We start from the raw sequence: 16,370 nt of genomic DNA on the forward strand, positions 1-16,370 counted from the left end.
GGAAACAATCTGGAACAAAGTTTATAGCCTTGATCTGAGGCTGCCGTTGGCCTACTCATTTCTCCAGTTCATCAATCCCTCTTCAGCCAACCATAACCATTTGTGGTATTCTTTGTACCCAGGATCCTCTCTCATTGTATAAGCTTTTAGAGTTTCTTGCATTCGTCGAGGCTATGTCAATTACTTAACCTCCACCTTCGGCAGTCCTTCCTGCATCACCGATCCAACTACATTCAGTGATGGCAACTACATATCAACCTCCATTTGCCTGGTCTGGTTTAGCTCTGTCTAATGCCTTCTCTAGGCAGAACCCTTGTATGACACATCATCAGTCCACTCTTGACACTATGTCGCTGTCTTCCACTCTCAATGATGATACTTGGAGATTTTCTGTGCGCTGTCCACCATGATGTGTATGTGCGCTAGTTTAGGCCATCGTACAGGCCGTAGCCAGCATTCTACAAAGGGATCTAATGTCTGCTCCTCCTGTTTTCTTGACCAAGAATATATCTTTCTTCATCTAATTTATGTACTATTGATGTGTTTTTTTCGTTCTACTATTGGATCAGGAATTTGCATAGTGTGTTCCAAGTGAGTAAGCCTGTCTCAGTTTTGTAGGCAAAACTTCAGGGCATGGCTGGAGCCTGAAGACAACATTCAGAGATCCAAGCATTATTAACTTTGACACACCATTGGTATATGGTGTCAGAATGAATGCTAGAATCCAATATACTTCATGGCAATTGGTGGTTATTTAAGAATTGAATGTCAGTTTGTGTGTTTGCACTGAAAAATGAACGATGTCAAAGCGGTGTTCAAACTCTCGCGTGAACTCGCCAGAACTCGGCTTCGTTCACACGAAGTTTGAACAACGCTTTGACATCGTTCATTTTTCAGTGCAAACACACAAACTGACATTCAATTCTTATAATTTCAAGACTTTGAAGTTTACACATCGTTTTCCACCCACTTGTAGATGATCATTGTTTAGTGTGTTTTAATACCTGTAAAATGTTGTAATGCCATTCGGTTCAAGAACGTCACGTTATTGCAGCGATGTTTGTATACACAGCGATTTCTTTATACACATGTATCCCAACCCCTTCAAGAAATAGTTCTCAAAGTATTCGATCTTTAAAATATAACAACAAATTCGTTATGAGGTTTGAAACTGCTTCAATAAGTATAATCAATAACAGTATCAAACAGAAACAAATATCAGAAGCAATAACAATACCATTTTAACAAACTGGCATTGTACCTTTTCACTTGTAAATACCTTGTTTGACAGCGTAATAATACACTGACCGACTTCGAAGTTGTGCGGCGTGGCGAATAGGAAACAGATCTTGTTGTATTCTATTTATTTGTGATTGTTTATTGTGAAATTTATTGAGCGGATGAACCCGCAAACTGCGAGACATTAAACTCCTGTGAAAAGGAACAATGTTCAGCAATCCGATTGGTAGTGACATTGCCAAACTTGGGGTGACTTGAAACAGGTTCGTTCGCGAAATTGGTATCACCAATTATTGGGGGTCCTTGAAACCGAAGCGAAAAACGTTCACACACGTATGAACGGTGTTTACACAAGTATGAACGATTAGAGGGGTTCAAGACTAATGAACCTTGAAATTTAGATCACATGACCGCTCTCTCAACCAACCAACGTTCGGGAATCTGTGTAAACTTGAAAGCACGAAATTATTTGACATTGGATGATGAGCTTTGCATCTCCAAATATGATAAACAATTGGACGTGGTGGATACAGACAGACAAACATTGTTCGCTAGTCTGCTTGCTCATATAGACAAGAAGAAGGGAAGTGCTCTCAAAGGATGTCCCTACTCCAGAGGGTAGCATTTAGAGTGTTGAACCTTCAACCAGGTATGGATCATGGGTATGTTTCAACTTCCAACAAGCTCTTAAACATTGGATCAATCAACATCCTTTACCTTTAAAATCTTGACTTGAATTTCATCACCCAGAGGGCTGCAGACTACGGATCTATCATCACTCCCCCGACTGATGTCCGACCCTTTTCAGCTGTATCATCATCAAACCAGGGAACGACATGATCAGCCTCATCTACAAGGCGCTGATCTAATCGCAGTATCGGAAGTACCTTCGATCTGTTCAGAGAACAAACATCCAGTGGAGGGTCGTTTGGCATTTCTATGGCCCTGTGGCTTTTGACTATATGACGGTTCCTCCATCAGAGAGGGATTGTGCTCAAGACATAGACAACTGCACTCAAGTTCACATAGTTCCTCAGATGTTTCAGAATCAGCTTTGTTTCATCACCGCTCCATCAGCTGGGATCTTCATGTGATTCCAACCTAGCGACCTATTCTTATCAGGGGATGTATTCCACATGCAGTTGGTAAAAATGTTTGTTCCCCCTGGGTGGAAGAAGATACATTGCCAGGTGCCATTGTCTCTCATGGGAGATTTCTACGTCAGGGGAGAGGGAACCTCACTATCACATTACCTTCTATTATAAAAATATTCAAACTCAATTACAATACACAGCCCCAAACATAAACAAAACAATATCTAACATATAAATCAGAAAGCCTTGTAAAAATACATCCCTATCTATACAAAATATGCAGCAAAACATTAGTAAACATTTACCTACCTGGTAAATGGTATATTTAATTCCGTTTAGAATGGGAAATTTGCAAGATAGATCTAACTGTCTGGCGAAACACCACATTTATGCCACTCATAGTCATACTCCAACATATCCCGTTGCATCGTTCACAAAATAATTCTGCTCTCTGCCAGCTTCCCCGCAAGGTTGTCACTGTTATGTTCATCTACTTTGAAAAACGCCCAGTCCCAAACAATGAAAACAAAGTTCCAAGGAATCACAAGTTAGTCGCATGTACACTAAGCAGCAGCACTGTCACTCATTTGTCGCATGCCGGGATGGAGGCAGTACGTGAAATCATGATCGGCCGGTCATAAAAATCAACAGTCTTTGATGAGTTACAGGTCGTAGGTTGATCAGGAAAGGATCTATTCTTCGATTCTGCAGGGTTCAGATTCAACAGTCAGTCAAGTATTGTCCACTGTCACTTCAAATTTCAACCTTTCGCAAAATGTAAACACTGGCTCGTCCGCCATTTCAAACAGTTGCGTAACTGTCTACTTCGAAGAAAGTAGGTCAGACGATTCCATTATAGTGTGGCCAGGGGGATACTGTTTCACGGCACACAAAACAATAGGCTGGTTTTAGTCGTGTGGAGTTGGGATGAAAAAAAACACAAGATCTCGGGTATTACATAATTGCATTGAATAAACAGTAGTTTGATTTCTTTGGACAGAATATTGTCATGTTGTAATGTTAAAAAAATACGAACGGCACCTACCGCTCCCTTCACAGACCAGTTCAATTCGACTCTCGTCCCATGCCGGATTATGCAGTGTCTTCAGCAGAGCGAGGAAGTTTGATTTTAAATGGGTCTTGGTAGAATGGAGATAAACCTAGTGTGTTTGAAAATCAGAGACATGCTTTACTGAATTGATGGCGACTAAATTTCAATTGGAACCGACCAGCGTTACTGAATTGATGGCGACTAAATTTCAATTGGAACCGGCGCCGTTAGGTTCCAATTGAAATTTAGTCGCCATCAATTCAGTAAAGCATGTCTCTTATTTTCAAACACACTAGGTTTATCTCCTAAATGTGAAAAATGTTCACATATTAGACTGTTAAAAGACACATGACATGGAACAGGATACTTTGTCAGCTGCAGATGAATGGCATCTCATTCCTTTATGTGGATATTGATGGATACATTCCCCGAACAAGGTAATAGCCTGATATTGTTGCTATAACTTTAGTCTGTTTTAATTTTAATATTTACATTTTGTTTTAATTTATTTGTTATGGCATTCAACAGAATCATTTTTTTAGCCATGAAGTGTAATAAGACAGACAACATACACTAGGTCGCACTTAGACCGTGTGTGTGAAATATGATACACGTTGGCAATGTATAAGATGTCTAGATATTACAGTCATGTTATAAATTCACTAAGTATAAGCAGATCGTGTGCATTTTATTTAGTTTTAAAATGCATACAAATATGATAACAAACTAATTAGGATTATAATACGAAACATAAAGGCGTACATTGACTTCGTTACTTCAGTCCTAACATTTTTTACCTCTGGCAGGTGGTTAAACTTAAAATGTTTTCATTTGTTATCAAAATAAGTAAGATTGTATGACTTGCTGCCTGTGAGTTCAGTGAAAGTGGGACATTCAGTAAACGTCAATGTCCTCCTGGTCTAACTCATGTTGAGCAGCAGGTTACTATATTCTCTTTTTGCTGTCTGGTGCATGTTAGTTCATTTTGTTTATTTCTTTAGTGGTTCACAGACAAACTCTCTTTTGGCAGTAAAATCTGCCCCTATTGCTTTTTATGTAATGCGGTGGGATATAGTCGTTGCCTCGTCCGTCTGTCCGTCCGTCCGTCCGTAATCATTTTGTTTCCGGAGCATAACTCAAAGACCGTTCGATATTTTTTAACCAAAATTGGTAGATATGTCAAACATAACCTAAGGTGGTGCCTTTTGCTATTTACAGATTATTGTCATTTTTATTTTTCTCGGTTTCCATGGAAACGTTTTGGACTTAGTCTTAAAGAAGGGTGGGCTTCGTTCCCGGAGCATAACTCAAGAACCGTTCAGTATTTTTCAGCAAAACTTGGTAGATATATCAAACAGATCCTAAGGTGGTGCCTTTTGCTATTTACAGATTTTTGGCATTTTTATTTTTCCCGGTTTCCATGGAAACGATTCGGACTTAGTCCCAAAAGGAAGGGATGGGTTAGTCCCTTCGTTTCCGGAGCACAACTCAAAAACTTCTCTATATCTTTCAGCAAAACTTGGCAGATATGTGAGGCAGATGCCAAAGTGGTGCCTTTTGCTATTTGCAGATATTTGTGATTTATTATTTTCTCAGTTTCCATGGAAACAATTTGGACTTAGTCTCAAAAGGGAGGGGTAGGTTTTGTTTCCGGAGCACAACTGGAAAACTTCTTAATATCTTTCTGCAAAACTTGGCAGATATGTGAGGCAGATCCCAAAGTGGTGCCTTTTGCTATTTGCAGATTTTTGTCATTTATTTTTTTCATGATTTCCATGGAAACGATTTGCACTTTAAGCTGGACTTTCAGTAACTGTCAGATGCTTTGTTCTTTCAAAGATGTGGGGGCCGGGGGGATATGTCATCTTCTGATGACTCTTGTTTTCTTGACTGTTACAGTAAGTTCTGAGATGAGTTTCTGAACCAGTTCGGCTAGTAACTGAACTATTGAGTTGTCAAAATTATTGTTTCTGTTAAGAGGTTTAAGAGGCATCAATGGCATTTTGAGAGATGGCCGCTAGCATGCATGTATGTCTGGGAATTGTGGAAAATACTTAGGGGATCCACGAAATTTTATGAGAGGTTAATGGAAATATTTACATAAAGACATCATTAGGTAATGATATCATAAGTGTTTGATACAACTGATTTGAATGATGCCATGAACTAATGATGTAAGTTTGATGTGTCAATAGGGTGAATTGTTGCCATTAGTTTATGAAGGTATGATATAACCAGGTCCAGGACATCACATGCAGCTTTCTTCCTGTTGATCACTTGATCTCTCTGCCATCTGGAGGACTGATTTCTGTCTACAAGCTAGTGATAAACAAGGCACCATCACAGCTACACATTTCGATCAGATGGTGGTTGTCCCTGCTAGACAAGTCGACACTTCTGTAGGATATAACCCACTTATCCAGGCTACAGTTATGTCATCATGATCAACAAAGTGTGAGACATATCTCTTAATACTCTAGTGTCCTTTCCATGAAAGATTTACTCTTGTGGAGCCATGGAGACCGTGTAATGACCATGTCCCTTGTTTGCACTCTTCCAGTCAATCATGCAACTACAAATGACAAGTCAAGGAGGAGATCTTTCCAAGGTTGAAGAGGCTACAAGTTGCCTTAATCTGAAGTGGAGATTGTTATACATGGAAATCCATGAGACTTGAATCTAGAGGTAGTCTGTGATGAGGATGAGGAGGCCACATAGACGACCTAGGCATCTTATCTCACATGTTTAGTCATCATTGTTTACAGTTTGCTAGTACATGAATTACTTGTCACAGACAAGCACCTTAATAGTCTTACGTTATCATCACCACAGAACTCTATATTAAGTTTTGACCTTAATTTCAACCACATTGAAGCTGAAAGTATCTAAGGCTATTACTCATCTGTTAATGTTCAAAATGTAGTGAAGGGTGGAATGTTTGTAGTGCTCATGCTCAAACATTCCTATCTTTTTATCACCTCACCAGCAATGTTGAAAAGTGGAAAAAAGTATAGTATGTACTTAGTTGTGGGTCTGCAGATGTATGTTTTCATTACATGACCTGGTGTTGTCCAATGTTCTCTGCTTCTTCTCGATTAAACTGACAGACAAAGGAAGCTGAACGTTTTGTTATTTTGTTCAAATGATAAGATTTAGAGATTGGGTTTTTTGCTCAGCATTTATGAAGAAGGTCCTGTGTTGTGTCTGTTGACATCTGACCCGTGAAGATCCAGGTTAGAATTCATCTTCAGTAACCCATGCTTGTCGTAAGAGGTGACTAGGGGGATCGGGTGGTCAGGCTCACTGACTTGGTTGACACATGTCATCGTATCCCAATTGCGTAGATCGACATCTTAATGTTTTGACCATATCCAGGTGAACTACAGTGCCTATGGTTCTGTAGTTTTAAACTTTTGTTTCATCCCCATGTTAATTTCATAAAATTGCTTGATGATGTTGTAAATATTCTGGAATATGACCGAGACAAATGAACCATACAGATACACTGTTTCAATACAATACAAAATATGTTTTAGTGTAATGTCTTGCTTTATGTTTCAGGCCAGTGGCCATAGGATTGGCTTCGATGTGCTGGACAAACTGGGCTTGAGTGATGTCAAGGCTCGAATTTATGAACTCATAAAAAAGGCAAAGGACCTTAAGATTGATGTCTATGAATATGCGTGCCTTAAATTTCTGATTTTGCTCAATCCAGGTAAGGCATAAATCCATTTAGAGTCATTTCTTATGAGACTACTGCATGTAAATTTTGTCAGATGTTGTGAATTATTTGTAAACGTAAAGGGTAAAAGTATCAGTAGATGATAAAATGAAATTATTTTTTCTTAGTTAAAGATGAAGTGTTCATTAGCATCATATAATGAATAATCAAATTTGACCTGTAATAACTGCTTAAATCCTTGCATTTTGATCATAGCATTTACCATCACTTAAAGCATTTACCATCACTTAAACATGTGATGCTGGTAGTAAATCTTTTAATTGTTACATATGTGGTGATTTCATAATTTAACCACATGTTAAGCCACACTATTGGTTGGTACAGAACTAAATTCTTGGATCAGTAAATGACCACACATAATTAATGACAAGTTATATCTCTGGATCCTTTGCCATAACAACACTGAGACTTAAGTATATGCTTTATAACATCCCATGCTTGCAAAGAGAGATGACTACGCAGAGAGACAACCAGTGGTCTGGGGTGGTCAGACCTGCTAACATGTTTGGTGCATGTTGTGATGTCACACACTGGATTGTCTGGTCCAGATTATTTACAGACCACTGCCTTATAGCTGGAATATTGCTGAGTGCGGCATTTAACAACAAACAAACACAGCTAAATATGTTGTAATAATACTTTGCCTTAATTTGATCTGTATGTTTCAATAAGATTGTCAGAATGTAGTTTCATCATATTCAGGGCCGGTGGGGTAGCCAAGTCTCGTCACGCCGAAGACCCGGGTTTGATTCCCCACATGGGCACAATGTGTGAAGCTCATTTCTGGTGTCCCCTGCTGTGATATTGCTGGAATATTGCTAAAAGCGGCGTAAAACAAAACTCACTTACTTCTTCATATTCATAACATACCTGGCAAGTAAATGATGTTTTCATATGATGTCCTGATGTCCACACAATTTGGTGTACTGAAATGGGAACATGCCTGTTAGAGGACAGTAAGTTCTAGCTGACCAGGGCCACAGGCCTCAGTGAGCTTATAGCGTGTTTGTCATCCAAGTGATGACTGCTCTGACAAAGTGAAAGGATGAACTTAGGGATGAAGGAAGATGCATTACTCTTTCACTGAGATTTGTTCATGGCGTTGTAATAATGGTATTTCATGAAACTGAAAAAGAATTTACATTGTTACTACCTCAAATAATTTTCTTGAAAGAAAGTGCATGATCTAAAAATCTAACATATTGGTGTGCAGCAAGATAAGGGATTAAGATTTTTTCCACAACATTATAAACAATAAAAAAATAATATCTTTAGCAAATTAACAAATTTGGAAACATTATTCAAAGAAAAAGCATCTTCAGTATTCTTATGAATCTTCTTTTTGACCACAATAGATTCAACATGGTGAAGAATAATATGGCTTGTATTTTCTGGCGTGAACACCATTGTTGAAGCATACAAAATATTAATGGATAATATTAAAGTAACGTTTTATCAGAAATGATAATTTAGGTTGAGGCAGTTATCCATGATATAAGCCTATGAATACCTGCATGTCATAGTGTAGTGACAGCAATACAAATGATAAAACTGTACTCAGCACAGGTGCATGAGAAGTGTTGTTTACAAACAACGAAACAACTTCTATTCCTTTGATGTTGGGGACAGCATTTGCATCCTTCAAAGGGCAGTGGTACAGTGTAATCAGTGTTCGTCATAGTGTTTACAGTTTGATGGCATTACATAACGTTGACAGTCATAGACATGGCCTCTAGATTATATGTTGGCACACACTTGTTATCCTGCAGCCAATAGTTTATTAGAGATTGTGTAATATCATCCACATGAGTACAGCAAGCAGTCTCTAGATGTCAGAATAACTCTGTAGTCAATGCAAGGCCTGACCTATACTTAAAGGGGGAAGTGTACATGTTCTTTCTTATAGGAAACAACACAATTTTAGAATTAGTTCACGTCAATGTTTAAAAAGATGCACTCATTTTTCCCTCATTGAAAGCAGAACACACTGGTGCTGTTTCATTGAGATTGCTGTCGTGTCTTGTCCAAAAGCAAAAGCTATTCATAGTGAAATGGGTTGCGTAAAATAGTATGGAAAAAATATGCAAGATGTGTTATAAATGAAACTTAAGAAAAGCAACTGTAAGAGAAGTAAGAACTGCAAATAACTGCTATATAAAACATCTAGCCACCCTATTTCACCACCATAATGAATCATGTATGCCAAACATCTAGCCACCCTATTTCACCACCATAATGAATCATATATACCAAACATCTAGCCACCCTTTTTCACCACCATAATGAATCATGTATGCCAAACTACCAGCCACCCTATTTCACCACCATAATGAATCATATATGCCAAACATCTAGCCACCCTTTTTCACCGCTATTATTGAACCATGTACACATTGCAGATGTGTCATAGTCATACAGACCACAGTAAATACCATCAAATTACTCATAATATATAACATTCAATATTACTTAGGCTAAGCATGGATTGGGAATATTAATGAAATCAGAGCTGTTAGTTGACCTGTAGGAAACAGCCAGACTGTGTCCTTGTGAACCAAGCCAGACTGTGTCCTTGTGAACCAAGCCAGACTGTGTCCTTGTGAACCAAGCCAGACTGTGTCCTGGTGAACCAAGCCAGACTGTGTCCTGGTGAACCAAGCCACACAGTCATGGCTGCAGGATAACAACAAGGTGATGATAGTGAATGTAGACTGTGTTGAAACATTACATCCAGGCAGTATAATTAAGTATAAATCTATGACATGGCCACTGCGGAAACGGACACTTTCACAAATATGTGGAGTTCAGTATTTTAGTTGTTCCTCATAAGAAAATATATTTTACTTGTCAGTATTAAAGATATGAAAGGTCCTGATATTGTTCAAGTCTAAGGATATTATGATGCTGCTTCCTGCATTCCTTTGTGTTGACATATGTGGCTTGATTCAGCCAAATGGAACTGTATGAAGGTGACCAGTAGCTACAGTCTCACAGATGGGCACTTTGTGAAAGTATTTCTGGTTATCTATTCATTCATTCTACTACTAACAAGACCTTGATTATTGCGAGATACCAGGGGCGAACAGCTCCCCTTGTACAAGTCTGCATCTACTAATATAACATTGGACTGTGCATGTCTTGAATCATCCCTTACATCAACTGTGATGAAAAGGGATCTAATTTGTCTGGTTGTGCAAGCTCAGTGGCAAGCGCTCAAATGATCACAAAGATTCTCTGCTTGGGATGTCAATAGCTTATATGCTTTTTCTTCCTATGATTACTGATATAACTGTATGCGCTTGCTGCCATGCATCAGTTGATACTAGAATGTGCACATATGCATGCCCTGTTGAACAAGTCGATGCAGGACACTGTAGTTTACTGACACTGTTGTTGCTTGGTGTCTGTGCAGCCATGGACAGATAAGAAACAAAGCATGTGAACTCAAACAATGTACATAATATATGAATATGTAAGTGATCCAGGTTGACATGTTGAGCAGGTAAGTCAACATGGACACAAGGTAAGTTTGGCAAGGTCATTACTTACGTACATGGAACAAGCGGGCTATCTTAGACAAGCCTTGGAGCCATTGGACATTATCCTGGCCTGGGATTGTATTTGAAGTTAATTGTAATAAGTGGACATGCTGCCTGTACAGAAAATGTGTTTTGAAGTGAAACCATGGATTCCTTTTGTTAAGACAAAGTTTTTTCAATGGAATGACAAGATGATGTAGAACAGTTGTGGTCACTACAGTAAAAAGATTTGCTGATAGGTGTCACTTGAACATCATAATTATCATAAGACAATGTTTTGCGTTCTATGATTAGAAAACATTTTCAGCACTCATACCTGAAAGCATGACGAAAGTTACTTTTGTACTCATTTGAAAAAGAAATATTTCAAGGTGGATTATTTAAAGTTAAAGTTAAGCCAATCCCTGTCAATTGGGCTATTACTGTGTTCAAATACAACTGATGCAGCAGGTATTCTCAACCATTTTGCTCATAACCTCTTCATATTTATATATTCACCCATGAAAGTGTGGGCACAAGGGTGTCCTACTTGTCTAGGACACTGCAATTCACAGAGCAGAGTTACATAATTCGCTCACGTCAGAAATGCCATGATTGTGAATGTGAATCCTTGTTTGGCATGATTTGGTTTCACTGTAATAAAGATGTACATGCACCATGGAAAATCACTTTACAAAGATTCTTGTTCAGGTGAGCTACAGAGCCTTTTGTCTCAACCCTTTGCTCACCTGAAACAGAAGTTCATGTCATGTTCATTTGTAACTCCATGTGTTTGGTTGGAAGTTTCTTATCTGCTCTGAAACCACCAGACCTCTGTGGCTGAAATATTGGTGATCCCAATCAGAACGTCTCTTAGACCTGCTGAAAGAATATCAGTCCCATTCTCTATGGCAATCTTACTGAAAGTATCACTTTGGTTATGAATTTCTTTTATGTGGCAGTGACATTCAAATTTTGATGTTTGGAGTTTTCATTCCTCCCTTAAAGTTTATTTTAAAATCAAAAAGTCACTTCATGGAAGATCAATGAAATGATGTATCTGAACTTTGCTCCCAGAAATCTGATCTAATGGTAAGCAAGGCAGTCACATTGTACACAACATTCACAAAGACGGGAGGGATGTAGCGTGCCTAATAAGAGTTGACATGTTGTTTTAGTTTTGACATTTTCCCAAAGTTTGACCTTTATCATGTTGATGTGTCTGTGTGACTGCCATGTTGAAAAGTGTAAGTTAGACTTCTAGTGAGACAAGCACTTATGAAGTAATGTGTGATTCAGTGACCAGGCAGTTGGTATGCCTGTTATGTAGAAATATGTCAGTCTGTGCATGGTATGGTTAACACTTTCATGAGGACTTTAACTAGCTAATTCTGCAACTATTCCTGAAAATATGTCATTTGAGGTAAAGAATTTTTGTGTGTGGACACTGACACCATTTAGGAATGTCCTGGAGACCAGCTGTGACAGAACTCTGTCATCACTGCAGCATACAACATTGCATTTGATACCAAAGTGTGTATGTTTTGTCAGCTGATTTTCTTAAGATTGACATTCACAAGTTCCATAGTGGTTCTCTCTTACACTACAACTTACTCAAGATGCTGACATCTCAATGTAGATGGCTTTTCTGTTACCTAACGTATAGCTGTTCTTGCATGTTTCTGTATTGTTTTGTATCATTTGTCATTCCGCCTCTTGATACAGTGTATGACTCTCTGTTTTATATCTTGTAGATGTGTCAGGATTGGAAAACCGTCACTATGTCGAGCAGAGCCAGGAAAAAGTAAATGCTGCACTCCTTGAATATTGCCTTAATTTCTACCCAGAAATGAAGGACAAATTTGGTCAAGTACTTTTGCGACTTCCTGAAATCCGTCTCATTAGTATTCAAGGAGAGGAATTTCTCTACTATAAACATCTGAGTGGAGAAGTGCCTGACCAAACCTTGCTCCTGGAGATGCTTCACTCAAAGAAGAAATAGCAGCTGGTTGTGAGGAAAGAGACAGATATTATGTAGCATGTGTGTGTGATCAGTGCATCAGTCATCAGCTGAGAGACACTACAGCAAGCTAGCTCTGTACATGACATGTATATAAACTGGGAAGCAGGCAGACTGCCATCAACTCTACGTAAACAGGGCAGACTGGATGCAGAGCCTGGGACATAGCAGCTTTTTGTTGATGCTTATATCATAGCCAGGAAAACTCATTGATGTATACAATAAGTAGTTCTACAGGTATGACAGACTTGAGCAGAAGGGGCGAGCTGACAATCATTGTTGCTTCACAATTATAGGGGTGTACTTACACCATGCAAGGTAACATGTACATGTACATATCTCAGAAGACAAAATACTGATGATGACTAAGTGTGCATCTCTCCATCACAGCAAATCTTTGTAGTTATGTTTTGTTATCAGTCTTTCATTCAGAACTTGTGGTGACGTTTCTGTGTTGTACAATCCTTGTAGTACAAGTAAAGACAGATTGTAGTGCTCCATTTATAATGCTTACTTGGCTGTCTTCAGTAATGATTATGAATGTTTTAGTCATCTAGTCCCTCATGCTAACTTAAACAAAAACATGTTCAACTGAAACCACTGTGACCTGGAACATTACTCAATATTTTACCCCAGAATCAGATCACAAGTCATTTTCTTACATAGGAGAGTTGTTTATTTTTTGTCTTGAGTCGACCATTGAAAAACATGGTGATGTGATGTGATGAATGTTCAGTTTGGTTGATGTTTACCAGTTGCAGCATCTGCTGGTTTAGGTATACTGAGATCAGCACAAAGTATTAGGTCAAGAAGAATGAATATTGACATGAAACATATCAAAATACTCAAGTTACAACCAAATGCTGAAGCATGTAACAGCACTTTGACCTTTAAGTGTACACTAGTGATGAACCAGTAGTGCAAGAAGAGTGAGTGGTGAGGCGTGTCTCACCGCCATGCTGCACCGTGTCAGGGTTCAAACATATATGCTTTGTTTTGCCCATCAGGATATGAATCAAGTTTGCAGATACTTTAGTGTTGTTAGTATTCTGTAGCTGTGAGGATTACTGTAGCACGCCTCTGGAAGACTTGGAGCCGTAGATCCACCATGACCCACTTGTGGCATGTGTGCAGCTTGCTGATGGCAAGTGGAAGTCATACGCCAAAATAAACAAGGCAGCTAAACTTTGCATCTTTGGCAGTGGACAATATTTAGGGTAGTTACACACACTTCACATGTCCTTGTCTTATAAGAGTGTTGTGGCTGAGTGTGTGAAACTTAACTACTGGCTACGTTACTTCTATTACCCCTTCTGTAGGGCTCCATAGCTGAACACAGGATTACTACAGCGTTTCTGTAAAAGGTCAAACAGGAATCTCTCCGATATATATGTATAAGAAGGTATAGCTATACAGACATTTCAACACATACGTTTGTAATATGTGGCCTTGCTGTGTGGACTCTGAGGAATGACACAGTCGTGCTTTCTGTCAGCCATCAAGTAAGGAGTATTGGTGTTGGAGCATAGAGACATCCCCATTTCCACCTCTGTCATCAGGAACCTACAAGTGCATTGCCCAACAAGTGCTCTTATTCACATTTATTGTAACTTGGGATTTTACAAACCCTTTCATCCAATGCATGTGCCTGCTTAAGGGACAGATGTGTTATTCCTTGGATATTTCTAGATTGTTTTACACATCCTATATGAAATAATGTATGTGTAGCCAGAAAACACTGTCCATCTAATCTTGTAAAATAAACACATCTTCATTCTTTAAAGGGGAAAGAGAGTAGTCCTTATGAACAACTGTTGTCATACATACTCTAATAACGATTGTACATCTTGAACATGGGGTCAATACAGGAGTCATAGAAGGACAGTTTAGCTGAGAATCAGGTAGATAAATATTTGAATGCTTGTTACTTTATGGGGCTGGCATTTGCTGGACAAATGTATGTTTGGTACATTCATTTCTTTTCACAAATGGCTTTGCCCTTGATGGAGAAGAGTGGGAAGATCTGCTCCATTTATGTGAATATGCTAACCACACTAGCTTTGTATATTTGTATTAAAGCCGGCTTTTGTATATATAGTGTGAAAGCTTGTTGGCAACTTGTTGATGTATTGCTATACACACTGGCCTCAATGGTTATTTCCTGGTAATCAGCAGCTTACAGTGAATGTGATATCTCTACTGACATCAATTCTTTTAGAACAAAATATTTAATCTCTGTTATGTGAAAACAGCTTCAAAACTACTGCTTGATTTTTTATTCTTGTGTTATTGTCATGTTATATTGAGTGATTATAAACTGTTAAAGAGTTCCTGTATTTGGAATACCATGTAGCCAGAGAATGGTTGAGCACTGTGTTAGAATGAGGAAATAATCATTGAGAATGGCCTACCTTGTTGCATGTCGATCTCTCTTACTCTGGCAGGAATTTCTACATCATTGCAGCATATGTGCTGTTGTATGGTGCATCAGATTTGAATATATATATATAAATATTATATATATGGTCTTTGTAATCAAAATGTGAATATTGTATTTCCCTATGGCCATGCAACATGTCAGCATGGTATTCTGGAAGCTGTATCATGTTGGTGAGTGTTGCACATACTTGTGTCGTGCTCCTCCTCCTCCAGCAGGGGAGAGGTTGCATTGGGTGACGTTACACACGATGCTGTCACCTGGCTGGTGCCAGCTGCCACAACACTCCAGGCGTGTCACAAAGTATTACCAGTCAGGGACATATCTTGCCAGTTGATCAGTGCAAATACTGAAGCTAAAAGCTGAGAAGTGACATTCATCATAAAGACTTGGATATGCTACCAGTTTCCAGGAATTGTTAACGGTTGTCTTCAGTGGCATCATAATAGCTAATGGTTTGACACTCAGAGATTATTGTTTAGATACTAAATACTATTCCAGAGGGTGCTTGTACTCCTCCTCTCTCTATGACTGGTGACACCTGTAGATTGAGGGGTATGGCTGTCGTGTAAGCAGGGACAGGGATGGAAGAGATACAGGTGCAGATGTGTCCTTGGAAACCTGGAGTCAGTGATGGCTGCCATCATAATGTGTTGGTTATATCAGAGTGGTTTTTCAGATTGGTCATCTTGATTCTGTAGAGTGAAAGACACACTGACACATGTTCACAATACTCGACTGGAGCATGAACAAGAGAACATATAGAAGACACCCTGAAACAAGATTAGAGATAGAATAAAGACAGTTATTTTCCCAGTTAATACCGTATCGTTATAGGGTAACATGGACATTTTGATAGAGAAGAGTATGGGGTTATGATGTAAATACTGTAATCTCTGTCAGTCGCTCATGTTCTTTGTTGTCACATGGAAACCTGTGTATCACTTCTCAGCTTTAAATGTACTGTAATGAATTTGTGCTGACATGTGAAATTCCACGTGAACTGTGATAATGGAGATGTCGTGAAAAATAAACTGGCCAATCAAAGCTAATCAGTTGTTTGTTGTTTACTTGAATTCTCTGTCTCCGTCACACACACATACTGTACTTTCATCTTGCATCCACTCGCCATGACATCTCTATAAACAATATAATTGAAACATTATATCAGGTATTATATACTCTTTAAGTTTGACCTAGCAGTCAAGGTATGGTTGATGCATTTGAATATGGCCAACTATGGCAAGGAGTGTCAATGTGCCTACACCC

At 38.8% G+C, this 16,370-nt stretch overlaps 1 protein-coding gene across 4 annotated transcripts in view; it reads left to right on the forward strand.

Moving 5' to 3' along the window:
* The window catches only part of LOC124259546 (nuclear receptor subfamily 5 group A member 2-like), a 268,621-nt gene extending 252,468 nt beyond the window's left edge, over window positions 1-16,153 (forward strand). For all 4 annotated transcript variants that reach the window (XM_046693688.1, XM_046693690.1, XM_046693689.1 and 1 more), the window contains 2 exons: window positions 6,946-7,099; window positions 12,399-16,153. In XM_046693688.1, coding sequence (XP_046549644.1) covers window positions 6,946-7,099; window positions 12,399-12,646 — 402 coding nt within the window. In that variant the 3' untranslated portion in view covers window positions 12,647-16,153. The remainder of the gene's footprint in view (window positions 1-6,945; window positions 7,100-12,398) is intronic.
* Window positions 16,154-16,370: the final 217 nt, after the last annotated feature.

Source organism: Haliotis rubra, unplaced genomic scaffold (assembly GCF_003918875.1).
Source record: "Haliotis rubra isolate DU_JTF1 unplaced genomic scaffold, ASM391887v1 Scf728, whole genome shotgun sequence".
In the NCBI taxonomy this organism is placed as follows: Eukaryota; Metazoa; Mollusca; class Gastropoda; order Lepetellida; family Haliotidae; genus Haliotis; species Haliotis rubra.